The sequence below is a fragment of the Frankliniella occidentalis genome, unplaced genomic scaffold (genome assembly GCF_000697945.3).
Source record: "Frankliniella occidentalis isolate FOCC.00 unplaced genomic scaffold, Focc_3.1 Scaffold37, whole genome shotgun sequence".
Lineage (NCBI taxonomy): Eukaryota > Metazoa > Arthropoda > Insecta > Thysanoptera > Thripidae > Frankliniella > Frankliniella occidentalis.
The window spans coordinates 596467-613233 of record NW_026267167.1 but is presented as its reverse complement, the minus strand read 5'-3'; the positions used below and the strand labels follow the sequence as shown (position 1 = coordinate 613233).

Sequence of the window (16767 nt, the reverse complement as noted above, 5' to 3'; positions counted from 1 at the left end):
GTTTTATTAAGCTCTTTCGTTATTGTGATAACTTGTGAACGAAACGTCCGATTACAATGATTCAAAATACGTCTTGTATTTATTTTTCACTAGCAGTTGATTGGTCGATGCCACGGGTTAAAAATCATAACAATTTCCCCCGAAAATGGACTTGTTAAAATTAAGGAAATCGAGCCGGCTGTTTTATGGGGGGCCATTAGTCTCGCCTCCTCGCCCGGGCTCCTCAATAGACACCCTCCGGCACCCGCCTCCGCAGCCCCCGCGCAGCGACCCGCCAGTGGCTCCTGAGCGGACTGTATTTCTTTTGTTCTCCGGGTGTGAGCTCGGAGGCAACTTTCTGCCAAGATAAGTTGTCCAGAGCTCTAATGAAGCTGAGTTGGAAAACAGTACGGTAAGATATGCCAGGTCTATTTTCAGCATCGCTTATAGCCTCGCGAAGGGCTCAACACCGAGGGGGAAATCACTTGAGCTCGTAGCGCACGGGCAATTTCGTGGCATTTTCCCTGCCATTTCGGGGTATTTAGCGACCATTTCACCGACTATTTCGCGTCTATTTCGGATCTTTTTCGCTCTACGAAGCGCCGGAAAATGGCATACACCGTAGGGTACGATCGATAGATAAAATACGTCGTTTGGTATAGTTTTGTTTCGGAAAGTTTGGTTGGACGAATAAGCCTAATTACATTGTGTGATTCCGGCTGAAAGTGCAGAAAATTGTACTAAAATGGCGATATTTGTCATGATGGCGGCAATGATCTGATAAAGAGAAAAAAGACGATACAGAGATCCAAGTAGAAAAAAATAGCATGCGAACCTGGGAGAACCACAGTTAATCTTACTCTCTTCATAGTTTTCAAATCGAAATATACGAAATCGAACGCTCCAAATCGTATTTCCTGCAACTGTGTCTGGCGGATAAACCATTGAATCTGTAAAATACGGAGAAATGCTTAAGCATTACCAATTGTTGATTTTTGGACGTAGAGTGAGCACTTCCTTTCGGCCCTTCTCAACTACTGCCCTCACCTTTCCCCGCATGTTGGCGAGGAAAGATTTCCCTCTTAGGTGCGGTCAGTAAGCTGGGAAGCGATGGAGGGAACTCGTCCGATCAAATACCCAGTGAGAAATAACATGCCGGAACGATAACGAAAATGGGTCAAAAAAATAAAATTGGCGTCGAAAAGGACGTCGTTTAAATCTCGTTTTCACGGTTAGTTCTCACTGGGTACTTCCGTGAGTCAGTGAAAAAGAAAACATATACCTCTCGCTCGATCCGAGTGTCTACTCCTGGATGAAGAGTCAAGCCCGTCTGCAAGGCGCTCGAAATCCTGAAACTCTACAAGAATGTTGTGTAAAAGGCGGCAGGCCAAAAAGGGAAAGTTTCTCTGTCCACGTCTCGGACTCACCTCCGAACTCATCCGTTCTCCGATGACGCACACGAACAGGAGCCTGGCGGTCAGGAACGTGCCCAAAATGAGGAGGCAGGCGCCGTCGAACGCGTCAAAGGGGAGTGGCTCCTTGTACTCGCCCAGCACCCCGGCGAACATCATGGTGAGCATCACCCCGGTGTACAGGAACGCCACCGTGCCGATGAGGGCGGCCGTGCTGGCGAGCAGGTTGAACCCCCCGTAGGCCCAGTTGGTGGCCCGCACCACGTCCTGGACGCTCTGGTAGCGCACCCGGAGCGCGCGCAGGCCGTGCAGGAGGCCGCGCGCGGCGCGCCGCTCGCCCAGGAGCAGGAAGACCCGACGCCGGCAGTGCACGCGGCATGTTGACGAGCAGGTGCAGGAGGGCGCCACGTACGCGGCCAGGTGCGACAGCGCCGCGATGTGCTCGAGCACGCCGTCGGCGATGGTCGCCAGGAAGTCGACGTTGGCCGACACGATGTGCAAGAACGAGTCCTGCGTCGCGCCGATGAGCACGACTGGCAGCAGGTCGTGCAGAACATAGAATGCGGGAGCCCACCTATCCACATAGGCATGCAGCTGCACAAAGGAGCAGAGGGTTAAACCGCGGCCGACGAGGTCACGTCTGTGTCGGTCGGTCCACCCCACCAGTGTCGGGTTGCGCCGAGCCGCGCGCTCATCTGGCTCATCCCACACCGTCGTCACCACCGTTGACCAATCAGCGTTCAGGAGGAAACCGATCGGGTCTTTACTCTTTAAGCTCCGATTTACTTCTGGCAGACCCAAATACCGCAAAGCTGCCGACCTCGGACGCTCCCGCCCGGGGCCGGTGGACCATGACCGACCGATGCAGACCTCTGCCGTGCCAGGCACCAAACCGATATGGAACTGTCGTACGGTATAAGTCATGCAGTAAAAGATGTTGAAGGTGAAGTTGGCTCCGAACCACGCCATGGCGGCGTGCCTGCTCGCGCACTTGTTCCGCGGGCCCGGGTAGGAGTGCAGGTAGAGGAACACGGCCCTGACGAGCAGGCTCACGTCGCGAGCATAGAGCAACATAATCACCTGCGGCAGGAGTACGTACGTACGTTTGGTTATATAGGCATGAGGGTTCCTGTAGCCCCGCTCTCTTTTACCTGGGTCAGACTGACTGCGAGGCCCTGTATGCCCAGGTTGAAGGTTCCGAGCCAGAAGATGTACGAAATTTCGTCAGGAGACGAACTTCTCTGCGCTGTCCCGTACTGAGTCTGTGGGTGCATGTTCGACATTTTACACACATTTGTAACCCAACGAAGTAGAGATGCCCTCAGCTACACGGGCGAGTATTTCAGACCTTGAACGCGACGATGATCCGGTGGAAAAACAGCGCGACTCTGGCCGCGGTGAACGCCACCAGAGACGCGCAGCCGTAGCGCGTCCACCGGCGCGACCAGCGCAGCGGCCAGCCGCTGCAGCCGAGGACCCCCGCCAGCCGCAGCGCCGCCAGGACGGCGCGCCAGTGCGCCACCAGGACGCGACGGGAGGAGGACCACGCCGCCGGCGTCGTCGTCGTGGTCCCCGCCGCGGACGCCGCCAGGAGGAGCGCGCCGGCCCCATCGCCCATCCTCCAACGCGACTGGTACTCGTACCGCACGCGCGGGCTACGGACGAGCGGTCGCTTCGATTCGTCGTTTGACTTTCAGGCGGGTGGCACGCTTCGCTTGGCGTATCGACTGTGTGGCGGGGCACCCGGAACGAGAACGATTCATTATCTTAGTTTTTCGACAGTATGTCCGGAGGGGAGGGGGGGGGGGGGGGGGGGGGGGGGGAGCGGCCAGGAGCAACCGTTTTTTTTTCCTTTAAGAGAGTGCTTCCTGAGTGACCGATTCATGGCAGCATATGCCTCAGGCATAATTTCCTCCTGCACAATCAGTTTCAAAGACGTCGGGCGTGGATTAACGTCTGGCTGGCAGGAGGAGCGATGCATTGTCGGCTGCCTACACACATAGGGGTTTTTGTAGTGAAAATTGCCTACCTTTCAGGCTTTCAGGCGGCTCACATAAAGTGACAGTTAGGGCGATCGTCTCTCCTCCCCCCCTTCTTTCCCCCTATATTCGCGCCTGCTAGACGTCCGTCGCGGAGGTGCGACGGCGGCGTGTACCCCGGTGCGGGCGGCGCAGGCAGGCAGGCCCGTTGCGCTCGGGTGTGTCGCGGGACTGCCTACCCACCGCTCCACTGGCGGTGAGCTGGCCGGGGCGGGAGATTCAAACTGCGGCGCGCTCCAGAGGAAACAAGCCGCGGAAACGGACGGGTGGATTGAAATTACGCCGTGGGACACCACCGTCGGTAAGAGGCTTCTTTTGATATAGTTTTGTTTGGGAATGTTTGGTTGGACGTAGACCAACTACACTATGTAATTCCAGACGAAAGTGCAGAAAATTGAACCAAAATGACGATATTTGACATCATTGCGGCAATGACCTAAAAGAAGAAACAGGACAAAACAGAGATCAAATAGGGGGAAAAAATCTATGAAATTGCGAACTTGGGAGAACTATTAATCTTACTCTGTTCATAGTTTTCAAATCGAAATATAAGAGATCGAACACTCCAAATCGGATTTCCTGCATCTGTGTTTGTCGGATAAACCATTGAATCTGTAAAATACAGAGACCTGCTGGTAATTTTGGGCGTACACTGTAAAAAATGTTCGGATTTTTGCCATACAAGTGTTTGGGAAAAATCCCATACGCGTGTTGGACGCGAAATTTTCTACACATGTGTAGGATTTTTACTATATACGAAATACTGTATAGGGAAAAACCGATATGTATGTGAAAAATCCCACACTTTTGTGGCAAAATGCCTGCGAGTGTTTAGGAAGAACTTTTCACATACAAGTGTGGGAATTTTGCTATTTTTATCTTGAAAATTTCCGACAACGCAATAGTAAAATTACAGTTCATGATTTTTGGACACATCAGTCCTGCTGCTTGGGTACAATTATTCAGCAGTCTCGTTGTCCTGCTGTGGCCTCAAAGGAATCATATTGTGTCGAGAGTGCTTCTCAAGAGAAATGAAATATATCAAAATATTAGGGCACAGAGTTTAATATCATTCCCGAAATCAAAACATGCATTTAGAAATCCCTTACGCAAAGGGCAGGTGGCCGCCGCCCGCACCTGGCCTCTAATAATGGCCGGGTGGGGCCGGCCGCGCGGCTCTGGAATGACCCGGGGACGCTACGGCCTCTCTCCCAACAAGTCCCCGTGGTCTAGTGGTCAGCGTGGCAGCATTGCATCCTAGAAGTCCGAGGTTCAACTCCGCGTCCGGTAAAGTATTTAGTAAATAGAATTGTGAACTTAAATGTAAATTACGATGAGTGAGGGTGCAGTAAGAGTAGGATCCGAGTCCACAGCCCCAAAAATATCATTTTTCCTTTTAAAAATTCGTACGGGAAAAATCCCACACCTGTCAAGGAAATCTGCTGCACTCGTATGCGATTTTTCCCACACACTCGTATAGGAAAAATCCTACACTTGTCTCGTAGATCTGCTGCACGCGTATGGGATTTTTCCCACACAGTCGTATAGGGAAAATCCTACACACTGTATATGTAATTTGCTTCAGACACATTTATGGGATTTTTCCGACACATATTTTTTACAGTGTAGAGTGATCTTTCACGGCCCTTCTCCACTACTGCCGCACCTTTCCCCGCATGTTGACGAGGAAAGGTTTTCCCCTGTTAGGTGTGGTCGATAAAGCTGGGAAGAGATGGAGAGAACTCGCTGGTGAGATACAATACCCACTGGGAAATAACGAGTCCCGGAACGAAACTATGTCAAAAATATCAAAATCGCGTCGAAAACGACCTCGTTATTTCGATGCCGTATTGACGGTCAGTAGTCGCAGGGTAGTTCCGTGTGTAAATTATAAAAAGGAAGACATACCTCGCGCTCAATCCGAGGGTCTATGCCTGCATGACGAGTCAACCCCGTCTGCAAGGCGCTCGAAATCCTGAAACTCTACAAGAATTTTGTTTGAAAGACCAAAGACGAATTACCCATGCCGCAGCTCATATGCCTGCCTCGGGCTCACCTCCAAGCTCATCTGTTCTCCAATGGCGCACGTGAATAGTAGCCTAGCGGTCTGCAATGTGCCCAACGCCAGGCAGCAGACGGCGTCGAGCGCGTCAAAGGGGAGTGGCTCCTTGTACTCGCCCAGTATCCCGGCGAGCGTGATGATGGCTATCACCCCGGTGTACAGGAACGCCACCCCGCCTATGAGCGCGGTCGTGCTGGCGAGCAGGTTGTACCCTCCGTAGGCCCGGTTGGTGGCCCGCACCACGTCCTGGACGCTCTGGTAGCGCACCCGGAGCGCGCGGAGGCCGTGCAGCAGGGCGCGCGCGACGCGCTGCTCGCCGAGGAGCACGGGAACTCGGCTGCAGTGCGCGGGGCATGTCGACGAGCAGGTGCAGGGCGCCGCGGACTGGGCCAAGTGCGATAGCGACGCGACGTGCTCGAGCACGCCGTCGGCGATGGACGCCAAGAGGTCGGCGTTGGCCGACACGATGTGCAAGAACGAGTCCTGCGTCGCGCCGACGAGCACGTGTGGCAGCAGGTCGTTTAAAATGTAAAACGCGCGTTCCCAGTTGTCCTGGAAGAAATGCTGCTGCACAGGACAGGAGCACGCAGCGTTAAAGCGTGGACGACGAGGTCACGTCTGCATTTTATCGGTGTCCACCATCCACCAGTCCCGGGGACGCACGAAATGCAACATGTGTGAGTGGGTTCGGTTCGAGCCAATGGCGTGTTCGAGCTCGTCGGAGTATTTTTCGCTGTAAGCCAACCAGAACCTAGGGAAGCAAAGCATGACTGCCCGATCCGTTTCGTTCGCCTTCTGCGCGCTCAAAACAGGCTGATCGCCACAATGTCTTCGCCGTTGACCAATCAGCGTTCTGGAGGAAACAGATCAGTTAGTCATCCACTGCTTCTTTAGATTCCGATGTCCTTCCGACACCTATTTCTCTACTTCGTGCTCCCGAGACTGGTAGGCCGACCGACCGATGCAGACCTCTGCTCTGCCCTCTGCCGTGCCAGGCACCAAACCGAGCATAGTCAAGGGAACTGCCATACGGTATAACTCAGGCCGTAAGCGGCGTAGAAGGTGAAGTGCGCTCCGAACCATGCGACGACGGCGCGCCTGCGCGCGTTCTTGTTCCGCGGGCCCGGGAAGGAGTGTAGGTAGAGGAACACTGCCCGGACGAGCAGACTCACATCGCGGGAATAGAGCAACATAACCACCTGCGGCAGGAGTACGTACGTTTGGTAATGTGGGACGTGAGGGTCCCTGTAGTCCGCCCTGTCTTACCTGGGTCAGACTAATTGTGAGGTCCTGTATGACCAGGTTGAAGGCGTCGATCCAGAAAATGTACGCAATTTCGCCAGGATACGATTCTTTCCGCGCTTCCTCGATCTGAGGCTGTGCATGTTCGACATTTTACATGACCTTTTTGTAACCCTACACAAAAGAGGCCTTCAGCTGCATGTCCTGTATTTCGGACCTTGAAGTCGGTGAAGAACTGACGGGTGAACAGCGCGACTCTGGCCGCAGTGAACGCCACCAGAGACGCGCAGCCGTAGCGCGTCCACGGGCGCGACCAGCGCGGCGGCCAGCCGCTGCAGCCGAGGACCCCCGCCAGCCGCAGCGCCACCAGGCCGGCGCGCCAGTGCGCCACCAGGACGCGACGGGAGGAGGACCACGCCGCCGCCGGCGTCGTCGTCGTGGTCCCCGCCGCGGACGCCGCCAGGAGGAGCGCGCCGGCCCCATCGCCCATCCTCCCCGCGACTGGTACTCGCACCGCACGCGCGGGCCACGGACGAGCGGTCGCTTCGATTCGATTCGTCGTTTGACTTTTAGGCGGGTGGCACGCTTCGCTTGGCGTATCGACTGTGTGGCGGGGCACCCGGAACGAAAACGATTCATTATCTTAGTTTTGCGAGAGAATGTCTGCGGGGGGAGGGGGGGGGGCGAAGTGTGGAGCGGCCAGGAGCAACTCTTTCCTTTTCCTTAAAGGGAGTCTTTCTTCCGCCAGGGAGTGGCCGATTCATGGAAGCATACCTCGGGCATAATTCGCGGCATAATTTATTCCCGCACAATCAGTTTTACAGACGTCCGACTGGCAGGAGGACAAATGCATTGTCGGCTTTCTTTCACACAGGGGTGGGGGGTTGTAGTGAAAATTGCCTACCTTTCAGGCGGGTCACTAAAAGTCGCAGTTAGGGCGATCGCCCCCCCCCCTTTTCCCTTTAATCCTGGCCTGCTAGTCCGTCGCGGAGGTGCGACGCCGCGCCGGCGTGTACCCCGGTGCGGGCGGCGCAGGCAGGCGGCCCGTTGCGCTCGGGTGTGTCGCGGGACTGCCTACCCACCGCTCCACAGGCGGCGAGCCGGCCGGGGCGGGAGATTCAAACTGCGGCGCGCTCCAGAGGAAACAAGCCGCGGAAACGGAAAACCTGGGATTACACCGTGGGGCAACGTCGGTAAGAGGCTTCTTTTGGAGTAGTTTCGTTTAGGAATGGTTGGTTGGACGAAGACCAATCATTACACTTGGTTATTCCAGACGAAAGTGCAGAAAATTGAACCAAAATGACGATATTTGACATGATGGCGGCAATGATCTGAAGAAAAAGAGAAACAAGACGAAACAGTGATCAAATTGGGGAAAAAATATATGAACTTGCGAACTTGGGAGAACCATTAGTCTTACTCTGTTCATAGTTTTCAAATCGAAATATAAGAGATCGAACGCTCCAAACCGGATTTCCTGCATCTGTGTTTGTCGGATAAACCATTGAAGCTGTAAAATACAGAGACATGCCGGTAATTTTAGTCCGCAGAGTGAGCCTTCACGGCCCTTCTCCACTACTGCCGCACCTTTCCCCGCATGTTGGCGAGGAAAGGTTCCCCTGTTAGGTGTGGTCGGTAAAGTTGGGAAGAGGTGAGGAGAACTCACTGGTGCAATCCAATACGCTACCCAGTGGGAAATAACGAGTCGGAACGAAACTATGTCGAAAATATCAAATTGGCGTCGAAAACGACCTCGGTATTTCGATGTCGTATTGACTGTCAGTAGTCACAGGGTAGTTCCGTGTGTAAATTATAAAAAAGAAGACCTACCTCGCGCTCGATCCGAGGGTCTATGCCTGCATGACGGGTCAACCCCGTCTGCAAGGCGCTCGAAATCCTGAAACTCTACACGAATTTTGTTTGAAAGGCCAAAGACGAACTACCCATGCCACAGCACATAGGCCTGCCTCGGGCTCACCTCCAAACTCATCTGTTCTCCAATGGCGCACGTGAATAGTAGCCTGGCGGTCTGCAATGTGCCCAACGCCAGGGCGCAGGCGCCGTCGAGCGCGTCAAAGGGGAGTGGCTCCTTGTACTCGCCCAGCATCCCGGCGAACGTGATGACGACTATCACCCCGGAGTACAGGAACGCCACCCCGCCGATCAGCGCGGTCGTGCTGGCGAGCAGGATGAACCCTCCGTAGGCCCGGTTGGTGGCCCGCACCACGTCCTGGACGCCCTGGTAGCGCACCCGGAGCGCGCGCAGGCCGTGCAGGAGGCCGCGCGCGGCGCGCTGCTCGCCGAGGAGCACGGGGACCCGGCCGCGGTGCGCGGGGCATGTCGACGAGCAGGTGCAGGGCGCCGCGGACTGGGCCAGGTGCGACAACGCCGCGACGTGCTCGAGCACGCCGTCGGCGACGGACGCCAAGAGGTCGACGTTGGCCGCCACGATGTGCAGGAACGAGTCCTGCGTCGCGCCGATGAGCACGTGTGGCAGCAGGTCGTTTAAAATATAAAACACGCGTTCCCAGTCGTCTTGGGTGAAATGCTGTTGCACAGGAGCACAGTGTTAAACCGTCGACGACGAGGTCACGTCTGCATTTTATCGGTCCACCATCCACCAGTCCCGGGGGCGCACGAAATGCAACATGTGCGAGTCCCAGTGAGAAATCAGTGGTTGAATCGACCTCGATTCGACGTCGATTAGGCAGGTCGAAAAATTTTCGAAACCAAGTGTCGAATCGACGGGATTTTGTCCCGCAAATCGACGTTTTTTCGACATCGACTATTTCGATACTTTATCGAAAACGGGCTGAAGGGACTGATTTGAACGGTTGAGCTACAGTCGCCTCACTATAAGGAGTAACCTAGCGGAGCGATAGCTGTTCGCAAAAATTCTTATTAAAGTGTCTAAACGTAACTGTCTTGTAACAGGAATCATCCAGTGCTAAACGATAAAGTTTGGTCCATTATTTGGTATTTAGTTTTCAGCCGTGCGATAGTTAGACTAGAAGTTAGCTCATCACGATGGTAGGGACTATTTTTTTAACGCGCAATGTTCAAGTTACTTCTTATAGTGAAGCGACTGTAAGTCCAATAGTGTCTGTTGATGTCCGTAGACACCCGCGTCGCCATCACGTACAAAAATAACTGCAGAAGATGAAGTCCGTGACGGACACCTCGTACGCCACGATGAACACGTCTCCAGACTATAGTTGTTTTGGCGTTGCGGGTCACCAGCGGGAGCTAACTGTACAGTCAGGGGAAAACCCTGCCTCGAATCGACGTCGAATCGACATCGATCATGTACAATACGAAATTTCTTGTAATGTAGTACCATGAACCGTTCTGAAACACTTTAAGACCCATTAGCTGAGTTAAGCCGTGTCATAGGGCACTTCTCGAGTAACATCGAAATTTCGTCGACAACTTCGTCTCAGGACCAACGATAACTTCTCGAGCAGTCGACGTCGATTCGAGGTCGATTCGAACACTCATTTCTCACTGGGTATGGCGGGCTCGAGCACGTCGGAGTGTTTAAGCTGTAAGCCAACCAGAACCTAAAGAAGCAAAGCATGACTGCCCGATCAGTTTTCTTCGACTTCTGGGCTCTAATTGGCTGATCGCCACAATGTCTTCACCGTTGAACAATCAACGTTCAGGAGGAAACAGATAAGTTAGTCATCCCTTGCTTCTTTAGGTTCCGATTTCCTTCCGACACCGATCTCTCTACTTCGTGCTCCCGGGACTGGTGGGCCGACCGACCGATGCAGACCTCTGCCCTCTACCGTGCTAGGCACCACCAAACCGAGCTTAGTCAAGGGAACTGCCGTACAGTATAACTCATGCCGTAAACGGCGTAGAAGGTGAAGTTGGCTCCGAACCACGCCATGGCGGCGTGCCTGTGCGCGTTCTTGTTCCGCGGGCCCGGGAAGGAGTGTAGGTAGAGGAACACGGCCCTGACGAGCAGACTCACATCGCGGGAATAGAGCAACATAACCACCTGCGGCAGAAGTACGTACGTTTGGTTATGTGGGACGTGAGGGTCCCTGTAGTACGCTCTGTCTTACCTGGGTCAGACTTATTGTGAGGCCCTGCATGCCCAGGTTGAAGGTGTCGAGCCAGAAAATGTACGACATTTCGCCAGGATACAATCCTTTCCGCGCTTCCTCGACCTGAGGCTGTGTATTTTCGACATTTTACCTGACCGTATTGTAACCCTACACAAAAGAGGCCTTCAGCTGCACGTCCTGTATTTCAGACCTTGAACGCGAGGAAGAACTGACGGGTGAAGAGCGCGACTCTGGCCGCAGTGAACGCCACCAGAGTCGCGCAGCCGTAGCGCGTCCACCGGCGCGACCAGCGCGGCGGCCAGCCGCTGCAGCCGAGGACCCCCGCCAGCCGCAGCGCCGCCAGGACGGCGCGCCAGTGCGCCACCAGGACGCGTCGGGAGGAGGAACACGCCGTCGTTCCCCCCGGGCCCGGACGCGCCAGGGCCCCCAGGACAGCGACATCGCTCATCCCCTTCGCGACTGATACACTCTTACCGCACGCGCTGAGGACGCGCGGTCGCTTCGATTCGTCGTTTAGCTGTAGGCAGGCGGCGACGGGTGTCTGCTCGAGCATGCATGACTTGACGTATCGACCTCGTCTGAGGAGGCCGGGGCCCCGTAAACGAAAAGATTAGTTATTTAAGTGTTTCTTTTGGCGACAGGGATAAGAAAAAGATAAGTCCCCGACCAGGCAACAAATCCCTTTCCGAGCGCGCGGTATGCCAAAGACCCACCACCGCCGTGCCTCCTGCCCTGAGCTACATGTAGGACGAGTGAGGGGTGAGGGTGGACTTGGCCTTCTGGTCGAGACAGTCGTGAGGACTATCTAAAAACTCTAAAAGGCCTGGGGTAGGTGACAACATAAGTGGCGATGTTTACTCTGACAGTTAAAACGTGTAGGTACAGAATACAAGTCCTAACTACTGTGATCTCTGAGGTGATTCCGCAATATTCAGGAATCGCAGTATGTTGGTTTGCTGCTGCTGCCGCCAGGCCAGGTGCCGAGGGAACCGCAACCGCCGCGCCGGCTGCCCGCCGTCACCGCCGGCGCCGAGGCGCCAGACTTGGCGATTTCTCGCCAAAGTGGCGATTTTTAGTTTGGTTTAGCGACAAAAAAAATCGCCATTGGCGACTGGCGACTTTCTTGGCGATTTTAGATAAAATTGCGCTTCTTTTATAGGCGACTTTTGCTGAATTTGGGTGAAAATGAGCGACATGGGCCCAAAACCGGGGCTGGCCCGGCTCAGAAAGGCCGGTGCAGCCGACATTCCGGGAAATTCCCCCAACATCCTAGGCCGATTTTCGGGCTATGGTGGCGACTTTTGGCGACCTCGGGCTCGTGGCGACTTTTGGCGACTCGAGCGCCGCCTGGTGGCGACTCGGCGCGCTCAGCATCTGGCCACAGTCCAGTCAGTCCGAGTCGACGTCGACACAAACACCGGCAACAACACGCTGGCTGCGCGTTGCGATTTGCGACTTCTTCGGTTCTGCCTGGCAAGGGCCCAAGTTTCAGCGCAACCCGAGTGCCGCGCTGAGTTCACGCGCGGTGATCTCCTCTGAACTCGACCGTGTTGTGTTTCGGAGCTTGAGCGAGCCGAACGAGAACAGAGGGGTTATAGGACGCACTGCCGAGAACCTCACCAGACCTAGCGAGGCTAAAACGAGCACGTGAGTAAATAACGGCCTGTCGGCCTTGTCGCTGCGTGTAGGCCGTTACATGTAGATAGTGGCGTGATAACGTTTGGAATGTGGTGCGGCCAGAGCAGCTAGATTGGGAGGTCTATAATCACTATTTTTCAGATCGCCAGCCACCAGCCTGGGCATGGAGTGCGACATTTGCACCGACCTCTTCGATGGAGCCGAACGGGCGCCCAAGGTCCTGCCCTGCGGGCACACGGCCTGCCTGCAGTGTCTGCGGCGGCTGCAGGATAGCAAGTGCCCGACGTGCCGCCAGGTGAGTGTCCAGAGTGTCCTTCGGGGTGCTCTGCGCCCTCCGCCGCCCCCGGCTACCTGCCCTTCACTGATTCCGACCTGCCGTTCTCCCCGCAGATCTTCACCGGCCCGTCGGAGGGACTCCCGACTAACTTTCTGGCACTGAAGTTGCCGGAGGGAATCAGACTTGACAGGTGAGCCCCCTCGCCAGCAGATCGCCGCGGAGGCGGAGTGTTCGGTGGCCTCATAGCTTGACTTTGTGCCCCACAGGTCTCCCCTCGGCTGGTGCTCGGGCTGCCGCGCCGCCGCCACGCCGCGCTGCTGGGAGGACCACGGGGTGGTGTCCGTCAGGGGTGCCCTGAGGCGCCAGCTGCAGGACGCGCTGCCGCAGGCCGCCGAGCAGCTCCAGGTCCTCCAGGACAAGTGCCGGGACGAGCAGGCCCTGCCCGCCCTCACCCTGCTGACGGGCGAGTCCTGGGCCGTGTCGCTGCGGGGTGGGGGCCGCGAGCTGACGTGCACCGTGCGCAACACCGAGGAGCCCCTCACCAAGGCGCTGTGGCTCCTGCTGGCGGCGAGGGCAGCACTCACCGAGGTAGGCGATGTGTTGTTCTGCAACGTTTTTCAACTGTTACCATGATTTTGATCGTGTTTTTTAGTTAGGAAGTTTAGTTTGAAAAGGCGTATCAAAGGAAAGACGGTTTGGCTTTAAAGACTTGAACTTTCTGTACATTCATGAAAAATCTCTGCTGAACCACGACCTGTACGTAGATGAATTACCCTTTCACAAATTTATGAACTTCGACCATCCCTGTCGAGTTTTTGTTTTTATATTTAAAACACGTAGTCAACAGAAAAACAGGAACTAGTAAAGATTTAACAAATCAAGCATGCATTGCAGATTATTCGGGCCGCTCATGTGCAGTTTTTGTTTTTGCAAAAAGGACCCACCACCTGCACCACCTTCAGCTTCAGCTGCTCATTCTGCGGCCGCACCACCTGCAGCTGCCCCACCTGCGCTTGTGCCACATGCTGCTGCCACACCAGCGGCTGCCACACCAGCGGCTGCCACACCAGCAGCTGCCACACCAGCAGCTGCCCCACCTGCGGCTGCCCCACCAGCGGCTGCACCTGCAGCTTCCCTTGGCGGCCGGGACGCACCCGAGGCGCGGCCCCTAGGGGTGATGGATGTGGGCATTACCAGCTGCAGTTTGGCCGATGAGCTCCAGCAGGAGAAGGCCGTCGCCTTGCGGGACGCGGCAGAGGTGAGTGAGTGCGCGCCGGGCTTCGAGCCGCTCTCGACCCGCGCGACGACGTCGCGGGGAACTCATGCCATCAAACGCCCTGCGTGACTCTGTCCTCTCTCTCTCTCCCCCGCGCAGGTTTCGCGGCTGGTCAGCGTGTACTGCAACGCAGACCCCGCCTGGAGCCTGGAGCTGCTGCAGCGCGCCTCGCCCTCCGTGGAGTGGCTCAGTGTGTACAACCCCCGCGTGGCCCATCTGCGCGCGGTGCACGCCATGCCGCGGCTCAGGGGGCTGGAGGTGAGGTGCGAGGATGTTGTCTTTGAGAGCCCGTCCCTAACGCTGCCCGATCTCCCTCCGGGACACCACGCCGGCCTGCGCTGGCTCAGAGTTCACCGCCTCCCTCGGCACACGCTGATGACGCTGCTGCAGGCGCACGGCCACTCTCTTGAGGAGCTTCATCTGTGGGTGAGCACGAGGGGGAACATAGTGTGGCCCCACACCTGCTGCGACCTACGCTTGCTGCTGCAGGAGTGCGACCTGCGGGCGCTGCGGAGGCTCGTGCTTAGCAGGGTTCACACCTTGCACGAGGCAGACCAGTGCGACCGGCAGCGCGCCGAGGTCCGGGTAGTGCTCCCTGGAGCCGTGGTGCTGTGCGACAGGTGCGACGGTGTGGCGGTGGACGCGGTGGAGGACTTGTAGGGGCGGCGAGCAAGCGATGCGCGCCTTTTTGCTAACCTGCGGCAGAGAGGACCACGAGCAGCAGGGCCAGCGGACCTGTTCGGGACCAAGAGGACCAGCGAAGAGGAAGACACACCGCGCCACTCGGCAGCACCCCCCGGAGCAACGCGTCCTGTCTGTACAAACAGCGTCTGTTACTAATGAAAGGCAAAGCAGATATACCACTAGAGCTCTAAATAAATTACTTCACAGCAGCACACCTCGGGCGTAATTTCTCCCCGCCCCGCACTCAAGTCATTTTCGGGGAACTTTTGAGCGCCTTTGAGACGTCCATGGCGGAGGTCCAGCGGGGGCGCATCAACGGGCCCCTGAACAAAGCACCTCTAAAGCGTCGGTTAGCGATAATGTCAATAACCTCGAAAAAAAGTAGTAAGGGTCAAAGTACCTTCAAAACTTATATCCCTTTAAAATTTACCTCTTAAAATGTATAGTGCATTTCGCCTGACGGAGGAAGAAGAATATCGCGTAGAACATAAAGGTTCCTGATTGGCCGAGCGCTTACCACCATTACCAGCGTAACGTAGAGGCGGGAAGTTCTCGACCAATCGGTAACGTGAATGTTCTAACCGCTATTCTTCTTCCTCCGTTAGTCGAAATACACTATTTATTGTACTAGAAAGCCTAACGAAGCAGGTGAAGGCACCGTCCCTGTTTGTAGCTGCACAGCTCTAGCTACAACCGACGCGGCCATAGGCAGCTTTATTAGAATACTGACTGTAGAAATAAGTCCGCTCGGCGTACATGCTCACGCGGACAAAAATTAAAATGGGGTAGTACTTTCCTCGTCCCACCGCTGATCCACTTCTGAGTTCGGAACGGGATCAGTCGAACTGCAGTGGTCAGAACATACTCACGCGGGTAAGGGAGGGTGGGGCAGTGTGTAACAGACCTCCGTATTTTGAATATGGCACGTCCGGACCCAAATGTTCCAATGTGTGACAAGGCGAATGACAACGCCTGCAGCGCGTAGGGTAGACCCGCCCGCCAAGCGTCTGTGTGGAGATGGTGGCCTACCTTCGGCGCCTGAGCGGCGATATCCCCCGCCAACCTAAGTTGCTCATACCCTGCAACGAGACTACTACGCTACGTGCAACGCAACACTGTTTGCGGGAAGACAGGCTTTTGGTCTTTTGGTCGTTTTTGACTTCGCGGAGGTAAGAAACTGCTGTTGAAATTTTCTTTTTGTTCTATTTCTTTTTCGTAAATTATAGATTTGTCAAGATAGTGTCATAGAGACACATCTGTCTATATGCCGGAGTGATCAGTCGCATTTGCAAACTTAATTACATAACCTCATTTTGAATTTACTACTATATACCAAACTTTTTTTGATGTTTCTCTAAGGCAAATTTAAATGCATGACGAAAATATCTTCTGTTTCACTTTTATCAGGCTGTTGGTATTTTTTATTTAACCTAAGTTGTTGGATCTAGATAGAATGCGATTCGCAAATTAAGAGTGCTCAAAATGATGCAATTAAAACCTGACAAAATGTTCATTACTTTAGTTAAGCCCAGCGTCTCCGCTCTTCAATCGCACTTCTAATTTGAGATGAAAGTACTAACAGTTAAAGCGTGACACTGAACGGGGAACAGTACTTGTTCTTCACCTAGAAGGGGAAGTGGGCTGTTAAAGAACGAGTAATGAAAGCCTTAAATGGCCTTCATTGAAAAATAGATTGATATTTTTCATAAAGATGGTGCAGTGAATGAAACTAAGGCCATGTAGAGTAATTGTAAGCCATCTCATTCTGTCACCCTCACAGCTCTAGTTCATGACTCTCCTGTTTTAAAATAAGAGCGCCAGTTTGCCCATTTTCTTTCTTTTAGGAATAATTGCTATTACTAATCTCAGATACAGTCTCTGAAAATTTTGAGCTGTTCAAGTGGGATCCCAATTTTTTGTTCACATTTAGTGAGTTAGCAGAAATATATTTTAAAGCCTCTGAGATCCCCCACTTATGTCTTTAACCTTTCTGCTGCTGCACTAATGATTGCAAAAGGGAATGGAGGACACCATTGAAGCAGGACTGGAAGAAACAATTGAGGGCTTACAATTCTGCTAAGTTTT

The 16767-nt window shown here is 54.6% G+C and overlaps 2 protein-coding genes and 1 long non-coding RNA gene across 8 annotated transcripts in view; 2 read left to right on the top strand and 1 right to left on the bottom strand.

Moving 5' to 3' along the window:
• Positions 1-368: 368 nt before the first annotated feature.
• Positions 369-11275, bottom strand: LOC127749173 (uncharacterized). 6 transcript variants are annotated; one of them, XM_052266308.1, is made up of 7 exons: positions 10998-11275; positions 10805-10915; positions 10570-10737; positions 8713-9282; positions 8565-8639; positions 8155-8244; positions 369-756 (listed from the first exon to the last, which is right to left on the bottom strand). In XM_052266308.1, exons 1-7 carry the CDS (start codon positions 11253-11255, stop codon positions 676-678), a joined length of 1353 nt encoding a protein of 450 aa, XP_052122268.1. In that variant the 5' UTR covers positions 11256-11275; the 3' UTR covers positions 369-675. The 6 variants fall into 6 exon arrangements, with proteins under 6 accessions (XP_052122268.1, XP_052122269.1, XP_052122272.1 ...); XM_052266309.1 differs by lacking the exons at positions 8155-8244; positions 8565-8639 and adding exons at positions 840-929; positions 1262-1336; XM_052266307.1 differs by lacking the exon at positions 369-756 and adding an exon at positions 7901-8065.
• Positions 11276-12284: 1009 nt separating this feature from the next.
• On the top strand, positions 12285-14894 carry LOC113212092 (uncharacterized). Its single transcript, XM_052266313.1, has 6 exons — positions 12285-12454; positions 12587-12740; positions 12836-12912; positions 12989-13310; positions 13660-13980; positions 14098-14894. Exons 2-6 carry the CDS (start codon positions 12609-12611, stop codon positions 14656-14658), a joined length of 1413 nt encoding a protein of 470 aa, XP_052122273.1. The 5' UTR covers positions 12285-12454; positions 12587-12608; the 3' UTR covers positions 14659-14894.
• A 372-nt stretch (positions 14895-15266) lies between these two features.
• LOC113212614 (uncharacterized) overlaps positions 15267-16767 on the top strand; it is an 8813-nt gene continuing 7312 nt past the window's right edge. Inside the window, exon 1 of the long non-coding RNA XR_008011004.1 lies at positions 15267-15851. This is a non-coding gene — a long non-coding RNA (uncharacterized LOC113212614). The remainder of the gene's footprint in view (positions 15852-16767) is intronic.